Source organism: Echinops telfairi, unplaced genomic scaffold (assembly GCF_000313985.2).
Source record: "Echinops telfairi isolate 266 unplaced genomic scaffold, ASM31398v2 ScPeMD7_7467;HRSCAF=8505_1, whole genome shotgun sequence".
NCBI classification, from domain to species: domain Eukaryota; kingdom Metazoa; phylum Chordata; class Mammalia; order Afrosoricida; family Tenrecidae; genus Echinops; species Echinops telfairi.
Genome location: NW_022111368.1, coordinates 13821269 through 13839766, shown reverse-complemented (window position 1 = coordinate 13839766; position 18498 = coordinate 13821269). Strand labels below are relative to the sequence as shown.

Below are 18498 nucleotides of genomic sequence, written 5' to 3'. Positions count from 1 at the left end.
GTTCAACATTAAGAGCAAGACAGAAGGCCTCAGTGATTGGTTAAGAGAAGTAAAAGCAAGAGGTGGCAAGGGACAAATGTAAGAAAATCGACTTGTCCTCACAGGACTGTTCCCCGAGGAGGGGGTCAGGCCTGAGTCATCCTGTTTAGGATGATCTAAGTCAAGTCTGGACCTTGTAATATCAGTACACTGTGTTAAGGTGATGAGAAGTCCAGCACCTGGGATCTACCAGGAGGGCTCAGTGTGACTGAAGTAGCACTCCAGGCTACACCAGAATATAAGGAGCAGGGCTCTCAACCCTCAGATGGGAGGGCTTTGACATGAGCTCACAAAAGGCCAATGCCCTCGTGAATCCTCAACAGGAAAGATCATGACGAGAAGTTGTGGCTTAAGGGCCATTCATAAGCTTGTTCACCTTAATGAAAACCAAAACCTCACTAGCATCAAGTCGATGATATAGCGACCCTATAGGACAAGGTAGAATTGCCTCTGTGTGTTTCCAAGACTAACCACGCCCAAGGGGTGACTGGTCTTTCAAACTGCTGACCTTGTGGTTAGCAATGCATCTTGTAACCACTATGACACCAGGGCTCCTTGCACCTTAATGAAGGAGCCAAGGGGCTTCCAGGTCCATCAGAAGCTCAGCTTAGAGTAGTGGATTGATCCCAGAACGGGACTGGGACACTTCCCTTGACCAGGCGGAGCTCCCTTTGCTGCTGGTCAGGACGTGGTAGGCAGGAAGTGGTGGGGTCTGTTTACTCTCCAGGGGATGGCACACTGTAGGTGTGAGTTGAATACACAATTGAGTGGGCTTTTCACATTATGCAAATGGAAAGGCAACCAGGAACCCTGGCCCTCGGCCGAGCCTGCTGGTGCAGTCGAGTTCCTTTGTGCATGGTCCATTTATCGTGACAGCGCAAAGCCAAACCCCTTTCCAAACAATCCTGGTCTGCTCCTGTCAAAGGGCGGGCACAGGGCAATTTTCACCAAGCAGGCAGCTGTCCCAGGAAGCTGAAGCAACCTGTACTGGATGATCAAAAAAAAAGTAAGAGTGGTATGCATAGAAACCATTCTGGAGAAGCAACCCGACCTGGCCCTGCCTGAGAGACTGTGATTGTGGAACTTGGAGTGAGAGCATGACTTCTCTGCTGCCCCATGTTCTGTATGAGATCTGTAACCAGGCGCCTTCTCCGAGCAAGGACTTCCACCACTTGACCGTCACCAAAACTGAGGTAAAACACCAGCAAAGTCAAGGACTTGATTTCTTGGATGTTCTGGCTTTAATGCTTCAACAGCAGCTACTTCCTCACAAACTAGCAGTGGCATAGTGGTCAAGAGCTTGAGTTGTTGAGTTGGTCAGCCCTGTGGTTGAATCCTGTCTCCGTTCCTTTCTTCCTGTCTCTCTCTGAATATGAGCGTGGGTGTTCTATTCTTCATACACAAAATAGCATCTAAAGGTAGTACCTATTTCGATTTTATGGTGTAAAATGGCATGGTGCATTCAGAGCACTTATGTTAAAAACCAAACCAAATGCATTGCCATTAAGTTAGTTCTCACAGTGATCTTGGGACAGAGTGGCACTGCCACTGTGGGGTCCCTAGACTACAGACCTTTACAGGAGCAGAAAGCCTCATCTTTCTCCTGCTTAGTGGCTGGTGGTTCTGAACTTCTGACCTTGGGGTTAACAACCCAACAGGTAACTCACTGGGCCACCAGGGCTCCTTCATGTTCCCTCGTGGTTTAATTAGAGTGTCAAGAATTTGGTGAGCAGATGGGAAAATAAGCTAATGTTAAAACTGATGGATTTCATGGACCTAGATCTTACTGGTAAGGAATGAGTTAGGAAGCTCTGAGTAGCCAGCTTATAACCAATCTGGAATGGCTGGTGGTAGACTCTCATCGCTGATGGTGGAGCTGCAGTCTTGATTTTCCATACACTCTGCCTACTGTCATAATAGAAGAGAGGCAGCCCAGGTACCACTTCCCCGTAGGCCTTTCCTACCGTCCCCTGACCGGGGCGGCCTGTGTTGGGCTTCCATAGACACTCCGACCACCTCCCTATGGACTTCACTGTAATTGACTTTCATTGGTGTGTTTTTCCCTGTAGACTAGAGGGTCCTTCAGGGCAGTAAGTTGCACATGCTTTATTCCTGGGATAAAACTTACTCCAATATTTACTAAATAAGTTAATATATAGATGATGGAATATTCCTTTTCTGCTACTGAGCTTGTTCCCCACATTTCAGTCATTCTCAACCCTTGCTGCACATTAGAACCATTTGGAGACCTTTAAAAAATACTGGTGCCTGGGCTCCAGCTCCAGCTAATTAAATCTTTCAGGAAAGAGCCCAAATGGGGGCATTTTCCATAAGCTCTCAGATGTTTCTAGTGTCACAATAGAGGTTGAGAACCCCTGTTGTAAACAATGGTTATTAAGACGTATATTGATGAAGCCTGTCTCCTGTCCAAGATGTGGTCAGACAAGCTCCACGTGTGGGCATCAGAAGACCTGCCATCAGTCACCTGAGGGCCTCTACTTCCCAGTCTTTAAAATGGGGAAATGGTGACATCGGCTTTGTAAAGCTACTTGAATTTTTTAAAAGTTCATGGTAAAGTGGCTGATTAAATTGTGCATCACATTTGTAAATGTGGAATATTAATGACTAATGAAAGCAATCATGCTCTATGTTTATTTTGTTTTAAAAATGCAATGTTTTAATGAGCAGAGGAAAAGGACCCCCAAGAATTGGTCCTTTAAACTATGGCCTCTCAGCAAAGCCGAGAGGGCATTGAAACCGAGCTGAGCTGAGCTGAGTCATGTGGGTGCCCAAAGCAAGTAAATAATTTGGTTCACCTTTAAACTGATATTCTTTAAATATTTGCTCAACCTCCTTTCAGAGCAGAGGCTAAGTGCCAAGATGGGGTGGACAGAGAAGGCAGTGCTTGGCCACCTCTTCTCTGTTGTCCTGAACAAATAGACTCTCTACTCAACACGCTCCTTAGGAAGTAGGCTGGTGACCAGCCAGTGCTCCTGTAGGATGCTGGTGGAGAACCCACCACTCCCACGCAGTTTCTCCATAGGTTCCTATGTTAGTCCAGGTTGAGTAGAGAAACAAATTCATTGACAATCACATGTGTGCAAGAGAGAACTTTATATCAATAAGTAATTATGCATCAATAAAACATCCCAGTCCATTCCAGATCAAATCCGTAAGTTTGATATTAGCCCATAAGTCTAATATTAGCCCTTGAATTCCTCTTCAGACTCACATAGCACATGCAATGATGCTGAATGCAGGAAGATCATCAGCAGTGGGTGGAAAGTCCTATAGAACCAATGGCAGTGGACACATCTCCAGGCCTCTGGCTGCCATCAGTGTGGCTCCATGTGGCTTGTCAACAGGAAGGTAAAACAGGGAGAGAGAGGGGGTGTGTCCAGCCTCCAGGAAGGAAGAGGGGAAAACTCCCAGAATCCTCAAGAGAAGGTCACACCCTGATTGATGGGCTAGACTCCACTCCTATAACCTATTTATCAAGTTGACATGAATTTATGTAACTACCACAATTCCCTTCAAGCATGTGGAGTTCTTTCAAAAGATATCTGGGGAATAGAATGTTCAACATTTTGGTAGATTTCTGAATGTGTTAGGCTGGGTTGCTCTGAGAAAGAAAACCTGTGACACTGATATAAGAAAGAACTTCAGATCAAGAAGTAATTTTTTATTAAGGAAGGCATCCTAGGCCAGCCTAACTCAAGCCCATAGAGGGGGCTGATGCTAGCCAGAGCCTTCACCAGACTCACACGGCTGCAGGCAGATGATGCCCAAAGGTGAGGTGGGAAGCAGGAAGACCCAGGCTGGCGGGTGCAGAGTCTTGTGGATCCAAGTTTGGTGGAAACATGGCAGGGGGACAACAGCTCCCAGCTCGGCTCCCAGAACCAGCGGTCCACATGGGGCAACCCCTGAAGCAGACACAGAATCCCAGCAAGTAGGGAAGGTGAAGGGCCCAAGAGAGGCATTCTCACTGTCTCATAAAAAGACCACATCCCCAAGGAGGCATCACCTGTTGGACTCCACCCCTACCTCCACACAGGTACCATCAAGTTGGCATCAAATCTAACTACCACATTGAACCAGCAAAATCCTCTTTTTTTGGGTAGAAACCCTGGTAGATTTTTTCTCTCTCATTTTGATAATAAGCTCATTAATACTTTAGAGTTGTGGTACATTATATGATTTAAGGAATAAAATAAGTGAGACCCTCACCCACTGCCAATGAGTTGATTCCAATTCACAGAGACCCTCTAAGTATCAAGTAGAACTGCCCCTTTGGATTTCTGAGGCTATAAATCAGTATGGGAACCGAAACCCCCACCTTCCTTCCCAGGAGACCTTGTGGTTAATAGCCCAATGCGTAGCCATTACATCAGTAGGGCTCCAAAATAAGCCAGGAGAACGTGAAATAAGAATGTGCAGTAACTTTTACAGACATCGTGTTCCTCGAGTTCTGAGGAAGCTTCGTCAAGCCTTATTCGTTAGAACTGACTGCTTCAAACAGGGCCTTTTCTAAAGAAGCAACATCCTACATTCGACTCTCACTCACTACATAGGTCTTAGGATAAATATGCTTGTATTTTGACTGAAAAGTCACATGGAGACTATAAAGATGGCAATTGTGAAGCACCATTCAATAAAGGTTCTGCCTTCCTTCATGATTTCTGCAGTATTTTTTCCAGTGGATAAATTTTTTTCTAGATAGTCTGAATCTTCCAAGTACAGGTCATCATCTCCTGGTAAAAGCTGGATTGCCTCATTAGCAGTTAACAGTGTGATTGGCATCCACCTTTCCCTCCCTTGTAATGCATGGTCCAGACAAAACGAGTGCAGGTCTGAGAGAGACACAGTTGGCCGGTCTTCTTGTTCCGTAGAACTGGGGTGGGGGTGGGGGTGCCAACCAAATTTCTTTGGACAGGAACCTTTCTGTTGCTTCTGATGGAGGTGACCCCTGGCTGCTCACCACCTCAGCCATGCCCAAGCAGCCCAAATCCTCTTCTTAATCCCGCTCTGGGGGTCAGAGGCATTGCTGGGCTCACCAGCAATCAAGCAAACTCTGCCATTTTTTGTTTTATCAGGACTAATTGGAATGTTCATTCAAAGATCACAAGAGCACTCAAAGAGGGTGCCGTGAGACTTTCGGGGAAACTCAAATGCCCAGGTTTACCTAGGGAGCTTCCGACTGCTTGTGGCACAGACAATCATCCTGCATGGTCAGAGAGGCACAGAGGTGGGAGTTGGCAAGTCCAGAGCTCACAGGAGGGCCTCACCAGATCACATGCTCCATCGTTCCCACCCAGCCTTCAGCCACTAAAGTAAGAAGGACTTAGCTCTGGACATGGGTAGGCTGCAGAGCAGCCTCTGAGATGATTTGTAGACCATCCACTTCTGGAGCGTGAGCATTCAGAAATCGTCTTTGCTAACACCACCATCCTGACCTGCAAGGTGACACACATTCTCCATGCCCTCCTTTCCTTTCATGATAGTCCTTCTTTCTCTCTACACACGCAAAGCGTCCCCCTCAACCACCCCAGATCTCACGGTAAGGCACTGCCCCTGCCTTACAAACTTCCTGGTCTCACACAAAGCAAATATTTAAATTACGAATTTGGAGTAAATCATCCATTAATGCTTAGTCCAAGGACCATAAACCTGGCCAGTGCTTATCTTTCCTTGCTTTAAATACTCATAGTTTTGGTAAGATTGACACGTAGCCTTGGACACAGGCTAGATATTCTTATGAAGGCTGCTTAGAAGAGCACCCACGGATTTCCTTACAGTGTCAGAGGTGGCAGCCAGACATGGGCTCCATTGTGTTGAATCGGAGCATTGTGCCTTGTTGGAGGCCATAGGGGAGAATTTGGGGGTGGTTTGATTTGTTTTGTTTTGCCTTTTCCAGCGTCTAGAGGTTGCCACTATGTGTTGGCTTGTGACCCCTCTTCCTTCCTCTTTAATTCGAGCACTGTTGCCTCTGACCCTTCTTCCATCGTCTCATCTCTGATAACACTCAGGAAAGGTTCTCTGCTTTTGAGGGCTCATGAGACTAGACTGGGGCCACACGGATATCTCAGAGTCATTTCCCCATCTCGGTCTTTAACCTTAGTCACATCTGCAAAGTGTCTTTTACCACCACCCAAAACATTATATTCCCAGGTTCCATGGGGCAGAGCCTGGGCATCTTTGTGTGTTGTTGCTGGGTGCTGTCTAGTCGGCTCTGACTGGCGGGCAACCTGTGGGTGCCCTGTGCCCCAGGCGTGACCACCCTCCTGTGTGCCGGCTGCGTCGAGGCTGTTGGTGTCAGGGCATCTGCTTGAGGCTTTGCTTCTTTTCGCCGAGCCTCGACCAGCCCCACAGCCCTTTTCTAGCCTTCGTCTTTACTGATGACACTTCTGAAGTAAGGGGGCCAACCTGCTACCAGTCTCACTGCTCAGGAACATTCTGGCTCCTTTCTTCTGAGCCTGCCATGTCCATTCTTGCGCAGTCGGTGGTATGTCCGGCATTCCCCACCAGCACCGCAGTGTGCACGCTTCACTTCTTCCGTCGTCTTTTCTCATTGTCCAGCTTTCACGGGCGGGACGGACTCACGGACAACGGGGTCTCTCTCCGTGTGTGTTGGGGGTGGGCATGGCCGGGTGGAGATAGGGCATTCTTTTGCTTACTGCCCAGGGTCTTTCGACCTATGTTAGGATGTCCGGAATTCAGATCGACCTGATTCAGGCGGTCAGGATGGCAGTAGAATCAGCAGAACCAGGAGTGGGGGCTTTAACAACAGAAATGCATTTTCTCCGTTTAGATGGCTCACCCACTATTCTGGCTATTCCGGCTCAGGGGGCCTGCGGTCAAAGCAGAACTGCCCATTTGAGTTTCTGAGGCTGTAATTCTTTCTTTCTTCTTTTTTTAAATTAGTGATACTCCCACATTCCATTGCATCACCTTCCCCCCCCCCTTTTTTTTAACTCATTTTATTGGGGTCTTGTGCAGCTCTTATCACAATCCATACATATATCCATTGTGTTAAGCACATTTGTACTTTTGTTGCCATCATCATTCTCAAAACATTTTCTTTCTCCTTGAGTTCTTGGTATCATCTCCTCATTTTTCTCCACCCCCCTTCCTCATGAACCCTTGATAATTTATAAATTATTATTATTTTGTCATATCTTACACTATCCAATGTCTCCTTTCACCCACTTTTCTGTTGTCCATCCCCCAGGGAGGGGATTATATGTAGATCCTTGTAATTGGTTCTCCCTTTCTACCCCACATTCCCTCCACCCTCCAGGCATCGCCACTCTCAGCACTGGTCCTGAAGGGATCATCTGTCCTGAATTCCCTGTGTTTCCAGTTCCTATCTGTACCAGTGTACATCCTCTGGTCTAGCCTGATTTGTAAGGTAGAATTGAGATCATGATAGTGGGCGGGGAGGAAGCATTAAAGAACTAGGGGAAAGTTGTATGTTTCATCATTACAATGCACCCTGACTGGCTCATCTCTTCCCCGCGACCCTTCTGTAATTCTTTATGGACACAGCCTCATCTGTCCCCCTCAAATTGGCTGGTGTATTTGAACAGCTGACTTTGTGGATAGCAGCTCAGCATGCAGCTGCTCTAGGGAAAGGAGTTCCCTCTCTACGTGGTCTGGTGAGAGTTCCTTTTCTCTCTTCAGCTTCTGTTCCTTGACTCCTTCATGTAATTCAGATGGCCTGGTAGCTATCACCCCTCGTTTCTTATTTGTTTCCTTGTTTAATCTGTTCTTTTATATCTTAAAAGTGATCGACTTAAAACACAACCCACACAGATACTGTCTAATTAATATAGCAAAGTAAGCTCATTCCCAAATGGGATCATAACCACAAATATAGGGGTAAGGATTTACGAACATTCAGTCACTGTCATCAAGTGGACTCTGGCTCATAAAAACTTAAACTCATGCCATGGAGTCCATTTTGACGCACGGTGACTCTAAGACAAAGCAGACTGTCCCTGTAGGGTTCCAAGACTGTATCTGTAAGGGAGGAGAAGTAGAAAGCAGCATCCATGGCCTGAGTAGCAGGTGGTGGTTTTGAGCTACTGACTTTGCAGATGGCAGCCCAACGCCTAACGGAATATGCCCCCAGTGCGCCAAACTTACTTCCAGGGAAGACCCAGTTCCATCTATAGCACATACCAAGTCCGTTTTAAGAAATAATTCCTCATTCTGAAAAACAAATTTCTCGTTTATTTGAATTGGAAAAGGAAGTTTTAATTTCCTGAGAAAATATGCCTGAATTATGGAGTGGTATGATGATAAGTATATTTCCATCAGAGTTTCACGGTGACTGTTCCTCAAAGAAGGTGGCCTGGTGGCTAGTGGGTTAGGACTAGGGTTGTTACCCGTAAGATCATCAGTTAGAAACCAACAGCCGCTATAGGACAGAGAAGAGGCTTTAAAACCTGCAGCCTCAAGACCTCCCAGAGGTAGCTCTGCTCTGTCTGAGAGGGCTGCTGTGAGTGGAAATGGACTTGAAGACTGTAAGTTTGGTTTGGGGGCTTATCCTTCATAATTTGGATGACTTAAAACGTCATCCCAAGGCTTTGACAAACTACGAGGGGGTGCCCCCAAAACACCCACGTGTGCTGTGAGGGGGATCATGCATTTGGAGTTCATTCCACCAGGTCAGACTGTTAATCAGGCTTTCTATTTAGAGGTTCTGAAAAGATTGGATAACAGTGTGCAAAAAAAAAGTCCTGATTTTTGGCAGATGGGAGACTGATTTCGCCACCATGACAATGTACCTGCTCATGCAGCCGTCTCAGTGCAACAGATTTTGGCAAAGAAACCCCAGCATGCCTCTCTTGCCCCATGTACCTTATTCATCTGACCTTGTTTGGTGTGACTTCTTTTTGTTTTGGTGAATGAAGAGGGATATGAAAGGATAGCAATTTGATGACACAGAAGAGGTGAAGAAAAAACCAAAACAAGGGAGGTGCTGTCAGCCATCCAAACAGATGAGTTTGAAAAATGTTTCCAAGAACGGAATCATAGATTTGATGAATGTATTAAGTGTAATCGAGAGTACTTTGAAGGTGATAAGGCTGTTTTGTGGAAGAAAAAAAAAAGTAAATACATAGCTTTGGGGGGGAAATTCCAGGTTTTTGGGGTACCCCTCGTATATTTAAAGCACATGGTAAGGTCAGAACATTTTATACAAACATTGTACTGGCAAAGATGTACTGACATTATTATTGCTTTCTTTACTTTCCACCCCCTAAAGAGTTTTTGAGTTTATCAGATGTGGCTATGTACCTCTAAGAGGGAGATTAACCAGCATAATTAACAGTTATTTCATAAGTCTTGGGACTTATGAACTTGGGACTTTGCCAGAAACCAAACAATAAATGACTATAGTAATTGAATACCAAATCCTTTTAAAAGTTAGGTCATTTCCAACTTTATTTTCAATAAAATTGAAAGAATTATCAGATGCTAGGCCATTAGAATTAATTTTTGATAGAACTGCATGTATTTTGTGTATAACTTGAGAGAAATTTAGAGAATAAAACGATGTCAGTATAATAAAACTCCTTCCACTCCTTTTGACATACATATGTAATAAAGGTTTCTCAGCAATTACATTGACAAAATGAAAAATCGAAATGGAATGTACAACACTGTTTTGTTTTATTTTATTTATAAAAATATCTATCCAATTCCTCCATGGATGCATGAACTAGCTGGAAAGTATGATAAGTTCCCATTGATCTGAGATGACTGTAACATTCTAGGATGAAAAATTTTCAAACATCCACGAAAGTACAGTAAAATCGACCCCTGTGGGTTCTCATTCTTCCCCCAGCTGTCCTCATTCTGCTGTTTTTAAATTCAAGGAGGTGCATTTCTAACCATTTTACTCTTCCTGTTTAGATACAATTTTAATACTTGCTTGATAAAACATGTGCTTATTATAATGAAGATATTTTTAATACTTAAGATTGGATGATGTTATTGTCAATGCTGTCAGGTGGCCTTGAGTCAGTTCAGACTCAGACTGACCCCATATGCAAACACAACAAAACATTGCCCAGTCCTTTGGCCTCCTCACAGTTGTTGTCATGTTTAAGCCCATGTGGCAGACACTATGCCAGTCGACCTTGTTGAAGGTCATCCTTTTTTTGGCTGGCCTTCTACTTTACCAAGTATGATGGATGACCTTCTCCAGGGACAGGTCTCTCCTGATAACATGCCCATAAGTACCTGAGACAAAAATCTCACACCATTCTCACTTCTAAGGAGCATTCTGGCCGTCCTTCTTCCAAGACAGATTTGTTTGTTCTTGTGGCGGTCCATCATACTTTCAATATTCTTCACCAGCACCTTAGCTCAAATGCATTGGTTTTCCTTGGTTATTCCTTATTCGTTGTCCAGTTTTCACATGCATATGAGGTCATTGAAAATAGCATGGTTTTGGTCAGTCGCACCTTAATCTTCAAAGTGACATACATCTTTGCAGTTCAACACTGTAAAGAGGTCTCCTGTAGCAGGTTTGCCAGTGTACTATGTCATTTGACTTCTTAACTGTTGTTTCTAGGAGCATTGATTGAATCCAAAATGCTTGGATCCAAAGTGAAATTGTTGACCACGTCAATCTTTCTGCGTTTATCATGATATTCTCTACTGGCCCACGAGCGAGGATTTTTGTTTTCTTTACAATGAATTGTAATTTATACTGAGGATTACAGTCTTTGCTTTTCATCAGCAAGTGGTGAAAGTTCAAGTTCTCCTTGATTTCAGTGTCACATGCCTCTTGCAGGTTATTAACAGGCCTTCCTCCAATCCTGACGTCTTCTTCACACAGTCCAGCTGCTCAGATTTTTTTTTCCGGATACAGATCGAATAGTATAGTGGAAGAATACACCGCGTGGTCAAGGTGCAGGTTCTGCACGAACACAATTAAGAGTTCTGGAAGGATTTTATGATAGGATGTTAAAATATTAAATGTAGATGCATATTTTATTTCAGAGAAATATAATACACATTTCCACCAAGTAAAATTATATATGAAAAATTAAATTGAAATATGAAAACTTCAGGAAAAATTTCAGGCCCCTAAGTTTTGAAATCTGGGTGCTAAGGAAATAACGGTTGGCTAAATACAGGAATTGGCCTGTTTGGAAGTGGGACAAGTCTTCTCTGATTCCCCACCACTTTTTACATTTTCCCGATTCATACAAACCCATACATTCATTATCAGCTGGTTTCTGAGACTGTGAATCTTTACAAGAGCAGGCAGCCTCCTCTCCCAGAGCTGCTGGTGGATTTGAACTACCAACCTTGTGGTTAACAGTCCCGCAGCTAACCCACAGCATCACCAGGGCTTCTGATTTGGGGCCCCTCGTGCTATCGAATTAGTTCCCACTGATAGAGACCCTATGTACAATACAACCAAACATCGCCTGGCCCTGCACCTTCCTGACAATTTTCCCTATGTTTAATCCCATGGTTGCAACCACTGTGTCAATCCATATCGTTAAGGGTCTTAATGAGGCCCTTCTTAGTGACCCTTCTTACAAGCATGATGTCCTTTTCCAGAGACTGGTCTCTCCCAACAAAGTCAGACATGTCTAATCTAAAAATCATTTGGGTATTAGATAAAGACAGATTCTGATTCAATGGGGCTGGGGTACGGTCAGGGAAGCTCTGTTTATAAGTAGCTGTCTAAGGGATTCCAATATGCATAATTGGTCCACCTAGGACAAACCTGCCCCCGGTTGCAGTAGGACTGGGTTCTGCACACATTAATTCTGCTGGCCCTTCCAAGTCCTGCCTAAAGACCATGTAATGCCAACACTCATGGATTTCCAAAGAAGTGGACCAGATCCTGCCTTTATTTGAAATGTGGCTATTTTGTTCATGATGGGGTTTTTGCATTGATTTGGATTTTTAAAACATTACTTCAAAATATTATTTCTCTTGATTATTGAGTTTTTCTGGTCTCTTATGTCCCAGGTGTGTGCCTCCTCCCACTCACTCCATACCCCGCCTTACTTAGCCAGGTTACTTCTAATCTATAGCCATGTTGGAGAGCCCCTTTCTCTAGTTTTGTTGGTATACAACTTGGTCCACAAGTCAGCAGACTACATTTGTTGGTTTCTTCGGACAGGTCATCTGGAAGTCATGGATGGTATCTCTTCGCCTGGAACAAGAGACAACCCTCCCAAGAGAAGTGAGAAAATCCCACGTGAATTTCCTGCTGAGTGAGCAGCAACACAGCAAGTATCGGGCTGGTAAACATGCCAGGCTGGCCTGCACGTGCTGAGGGCCATGGCTTTGAGTTTGGGCATCCAGCTAGAGATAAACCAAACAAATGCCTTGGCTGGCTGCTTCTTCCTCACTCTTTAACGAAAGCCTCTGTGACTGGTGGTAGATGCCTGGGTAGGAGATGCGCTCAATTCATGGCAAATGCATCAAAGTGCGCTGAATCAGCTTTGCCTAAGCTTCTGTAAGCCAGCCTGTGGTTTGAGGCAGCCCAGGGAAGAGCTAGAGCTGAACCCCAGGTGCCAAGGCTCCCGACAACCCCCAGGTCTCAGGCTGATATGTACCTCTTGTCTGGAAGCTGCCAGGGATTCCTCCCTAACTCCCTAGAGGACTGAAACTTGAGGATTATTTTATCATTGTCAGACCCTCTCTTCTCATCCTAGCCAGGGAATGTCCTGACCAATCTAATCAATAAAGGATGCATTCGATTATCCACTCCCAAACCAAAAGATGAACTTGCTGTCATGGGGTTGATTCCTATTCATAGTGACCCTACAGGACAGAGCAGGCCTGCTCCTGCTAGCTCTTGATACTGTCAATCACTATGGGAGCAGATGACCCCCTCTGGCTCCAGTAATCGGTGACCCAGTGCTGAAGCACCTGGGGCAGAATGGAATCACCAGCCAGTCACCATTGCGTTGACCCTAACTCAGGGGAGCCCTACGTGGGAAAAGTTAAGCTGTGTTCCACGGGGTTGGGGAAGTAGATCGCCAGGTATTTCTTCTGAGATTCTTCGGGGTCAGGTTACATTGCCACTCTTTCAGTTAGAAGTCAACTGCTTAATCACTTGTGCTGCTCAAAGACTCCAATACAGTTTCTGGGTTGTAATCATTACAGCAGCGGATCAGCAGGCCTTCCTTTCATGGTTGGGTATTGACCTTTAGAGGAGCAACTGGGTGCAAACAGTTTGCACCATCAACCCAGGGAACTGCCAAATGATGTGGTTGTTGTTAGGTGCCCTCGAGTTGGTTGTGACACAGAGTGACCGTCTGGATGATATAACTAAACACCACCCGCTCCTGTGCCAGGCTTATAACTTTGGCCACGTTTGAGCCATTGTTGTCGTCACCATGTCAAGCCATCTTATTGATGGTTTTCTGGGTTTTCAATGACCCTCTACTTTACTAAGCAGGATGTACTTTTCCAGGGACTGGTCTCTCCTGATAACATGTCCAAAGTTTGGGAGATAAAGTCTCCCATCCTTCCTCTAATGAGTATTCTGGCTGGACTTATTGCAAGACAGATGTGTTTATTCTTTTGGCAGTTGAGGTAGTTAGTTTATTGTGCCAACCTGGCCGATAAACACATGTAGGGTCAATTCAAGGACAGAGAGATAAATGGCTCGGTGAGCCTCGCCTTTCAAGTTCTTGGGTCATCTTGCTTTCTGATGGTTGGACCAGGGTGCAGCTGCCTTAGCCAGTTCCCTGCTTTAGCTGGCAAGGCTCACTTCCTGCAAGACATCCCTGAGGAGAAGCTACATGGACCTACCCCGATGCAGCCCTGGGTGCTGGAGCAGCCATGTGGAGACTCCTGCCAGTGCTGAGATGCTTACACATTCACTGACTCAGCTTTCCTCCTGCAGTCGGCATCATTGAGTCTGCTTTGTGAGATGGAGGAGGACTTTGTGAATTGGTGTTGGACATATGGGTTAATGGGTTAATGTTGGACTTGTGGGCTTGGGCAGCACTGGGTTGGGATGTTTTCTTGATGTGCACTTACCCTTTATATAAAACTCTCTCTTATACATGTTTCTGTAGATTTATTTCTCTAAAGTACCCAGACGAACACAGCAGTGCATGGTACTTTCAATATTCTTTGCCAGCACCACAATTCAAATGCATTGATTCTTCTTTGATGTTCCTTATTCAATTTCCAACCTTCACATGCATAGGAAGTAATTGAAAGTGCCATAGCTTGGGGTAGGCACAGCGTAGTCCTCGAAGTAACATCTTTGCTTTTCAGCACTCTGAAGAGGTCTTGTACAACAGATTTACCTAACATAAATAGTTGTTTGATCGCTTGACTTCTGCTTCCAGGAGCATTGATTGTGGATTCAAGTAAGACAAAATCTTGAGAACTTAATTCTTTTCTCCATTCATCATGTTGCTACCGATTGGTCTAGTTGTGAGGATTTTGGTCTTTTTTACATTGGTTTGTAACCCATTCTGAAGACTGACAGTTTTGATCTTCATCGGCAAGTGCTTCAAGTCCTCCTCACTTTCAGCAAGGAAGATTGTGTCCTCTGCATATGAAAGGTTGTAAGTAAGACTTCCTGCAATCCTGATCCCTCATTCTTCTTCATATAATGCCGCTTCTCTGAGAATTTGCTAAGCATAGCGATTGAATAAGTACACTCAATACCATGGTTAGGTTTCTTCCCATGGCCATTTTCCCTCTGTGTGTGTCTCTGGATCCGAATGTTCTTCTTATAAGGACACCAGTCAAAATGGACGAGGGCCCATGCTGTTCCAGTAAGACCTCATCTTAATTATTTCTGCAAAGACACTATTCCCAAATAAAGTCACATCCCGAAGTGCAGACAGGCATCCATTTTGACGGGACACTATTCAGGCTTAAGATGACTAACCCAGTACAGTGCCATTAGAGGTCCCTTGGCCCTTTCTTACATGAATTGCAAATATTTCAAGGAGCCTTAGGGAGCCCTTGTGGCCTAGTGGGTTAAGTGTTGGGCTGGTAAGCACAAGGCGAGCAGTTTGAATGTAGCAGCTGCTCCAAGGAGAAAGACAAAGGCTTTTACTCCCATAAAGATTTTGTTTTGTTTGTTTTTATCCTCAGCCGAAATGGCACCCTCCCTTTCACAGAAACGTTTATTTTCGAAATGACTCTGGATTGAATTGAAACCTGGTTTGGGCACGTCTGGCTTGGGGCAATGATGTAGAAACAAAAACACAGCAGGAGCGTGCTCTACGGGCTCAAGACAGTGCCCTGCGCTGGTTCGCTGGTTCGCGGGATGCTGTCGCCCGCACAGGGGGTGCACAGGTGCGAAGGGAAAGGTCGGAATCTGGGCCCCCAGGCACTCCTTGGGCGGCCGATGCGGCTTTCCACACGCGCGGTCGCCGTCTGGGAAACGCACAGTCCTGTAAGATGGGAGTCCACGCGACGGCGGAGGGTCTCCCTAGGTCAGCCTGGCCTCCTGCCCTGAGCAGGACTCAGCAGCGCTCTGGGGACCCTCGGCCAGGCGCCCTCAACCTGAGCAGCCGCCGCCGTGAGAGCATGTCCTTCCTCCCGCACCCACCCCGTCCCTCCGTCCCTCAAGCTGCCCCACCCGGAGCCCGGAGCCCGGAGCCGTACCCAGGTCTTGGTGCACCTCCAACCGCTCTTGTCCCGAGCCCAGAAAGATTTATAGCCTCTGATATCCACAGGGCGATACTACCGTGTGCTGCAGGGCCATTGTGGGTCAGCATTGACTCGATGGCTCGGAGTTGTGGTTCCTAGGGGCCTTGGGGATGCAATGGTTACGAATTGGGCTGCCATCTGCAAGGTCCTCGGTGTTTGCAACCACCCGTGACCCTGAAGGAGAAAGACAGGGCTTCGTACTCCCGTAAAGAGTTAGTCTCGAAAACTCACAGGGGCAGTTCTCCAGGGCCGCTGGGGTAGGACTGGAGTCAATGTCAATGAGTTCTGGCGGCGCCGTGGACATGCTCAGCTGCTAGCTCAGAGGAAAGCGCTTCAAACCACCAGCGGCTCGGATAGCAGGACCATGTGGCAGTCTCTGTTCTTCGTCAGTGAATGCTCCGAGCCCTCTTCGATGCTTTCCATAGGAAGTGCTAGGTCAACGCTTTGACCTCCCAAAGCACTGTGCCAATCGACTTCACGCACTTTTCACGTCTTCCTTAAACTGAGGGTAGGAGCGCTGGGCGTGCAGCCGTTAGGAGTTGGCCTGCTCACTGCAAGGTCGTCAGTTCCAAGCCACCAGCCGCTGCTGCAGAGAAAGACAGGGCTCTATCTTGTCAAGAGTTAGTCTCGGGAACTCACAGGGGCAGTTCTACCATGTTCTATGAATGGGCATTGATGCGATGGCAGTGAGTTTGGTTTTGGAAACTGAGGCATATAGCCTCTGACTCCAGTTATACAGTTGATCGTGTATCTGCGAATCCATCTACTGGGTAGAATGCATTGGGTCAATCCCAATGTGAACGCTAGCTGTGCCTTCACGGCCACTCACGGCCATGAGCAGAGCAGGGCAACGACAGCTGACAGAGGCTGAGGTGCCCAGCTGAGGTGGAACAAGCAATAATGCTCTGCTTCCTGTTCCAGCTCTCATACTGCATGCAGCTGTCCTTCCCACCAGCTAGTCAAGGCCAGGATGTCCTCATTGCTGGGCTTTTTATTGATGACTTCATTTTTAAAATTTGGCCTCTAAGCATCATGGTGGCGGCAGCCTCGCATTCCTGCATGCAAAAAAGGCTGGGGTGGGCCCCCAGAGAAAACTCAAGTGTCAGAGAAGCTTCGATGCCCGTAAGGTCCGTGTTCGTGAACCCACAATAGATGTTGAAGCACTCACTCAGCAAGGCTCTGTATTGACTGGTGGGTGATCTGTGTAGATTGTAACCTGAGATGTGCAGAAACCTAACCTTGACTTTCCCTTAGGAGCCAAGCTCAATATTTGCTGTGGTTTCCAAGTGCTGCTTCTCAAACCCAAGGGGGAGTTCACACTTTCAGCCTTTATGTCAGCAGCCAAGAGCCCAATGGTTATGCCACCAGGCCGCTTTTTCTGCATCGAAAATACCAGGAAGCGTGAGAATGGACAGCAGTTTCGAACCCAGGACGAATGAAAAACGAATACATTCACGATTTTCTAGTGCTGCAGCCAGTCAGTGGCCGTGTTGTCCTCGGTCTATATCCCATAGTCTGGTGTCCTCCCATCCTCTCCAGCAGCACCGTCTTTTCCCAGGCCTCCTACACTGCCCAGCTGAACCTGGGGCCGTCTTTTCATCTCAAAGACCATGTGTGTTGTGTTGTGTTTTATTAAATACTTTTATTGGGGGCTCTTACAGCTCTTATCACAACCCATACATTCATCTATTGTGTCAAGCACATTTGTACATATACTGCCATCATCATTTTCAAAGCATTTTCTTTCTACTTCAGCCCTTGGTATTGGCTCCTCATTTTTTACTCCCTCCCTCATGAATCCTTGATAAACTATTGATTTTTATTTTCATATCTTACATCATCCTCTGTCTCCCTTCACCCACTTTTCTGTTGTTTGTCCCCCTGGGAGGGGGTTATATGTTGATCCTTGTGATTGATTCCTCCTTTCTCCCTCACCTTCCCCTTCCCCTCCTGGTATCTCTATTCTCATTTTTGGTCCTGAGGGGTTTATCTATCCTGGATTCCCTGTGTTGCGAGCTCTTATCTGTAGCAGTGTACATGCTCTGGTCTAGCTGGATTTGTAAGGTAGAATTGAGGTCATGATAGTAGAGGTTGGGTAGGGGGAGGAAACATTAAAGAACTAGAGCAAAGTTGTATGTTTCATCGGTGCTATACTGCACCCTGACTGACTCGTCTCTTTCTTGCGACCCTTCTGTAAGGAGATGTCCACTTGTCTACAGATGGGCTTTGGGTCTCCACTCCGAGACCCCCACCCTATTCACATTGGTATGATTTTATTCTGGGTCTTAGATGCGTGATACCTGATCCCATTGACACCTCGTGATCACACAGACTGGTGTGCTTCTTCCGTGTGGGCTTGTTGCTTCTCTGCTATATGGCCGCTTTTTTAATCCCATTTGTGTTTTCTCGCTCAATATTTTCATCTTTTTTTTTTTTTAAAGAGGGAGGCCAGAGCTTTGTTTACTTCACTGGTTTCATCAAAGAACTATGTTTCAGTTTTGTTGATCTCCTACCTTTTTGATTTGTTGGTTTTGATTGTGCGACTCTCAGCTTTCCTCTTTCTTTCTGTGTCAGTCCAGGTAGACTACAGAAACAAATCCATAGACACTCCTATGTGTGTAAGAAAGAGCTTTATAGAAAAGTGGGTGAGGGGAGATGCTGGACAGTGTAAGACATGACAAAATAATAATAATTTCTGAATGATCAAGGGTTCGTGAGGGGGGGTCATGGAGGGAGGGGAAAATGAGGAGCTAATACCAAGGGCTCAAGTAAAAAGAAAATGTTTTGAGAATG

General features: G+C 45.9%; 1 protein-coding gene across 1 annotated transcript in view; it reads left to right on the top strand.

Annotated features, from left to right (window-relative positions):
• Positions 1–1100: 1100 nt before the first annotated feature.
• Positions 1101–18498, top strand: part of LOC123520958 (F-box only protein 36-like) — a 32615-nt gene continuing 15217 nt past the window's right edge. Inside the window, exons 1-2 of the mRNA XM_045283978.1 lie at positions 1101–1232; positions 12194–12302. Of these exons, the coding sequence (XP_045139913.1) occupies positions 1137–1232; positions 12194–12302 (205 nt within the window). The 5' untranslated portion in view covers positions 1101–1136. The remainder of the gene's footprint in view (positions 1233–12193; positions 12303–18498) is intronic.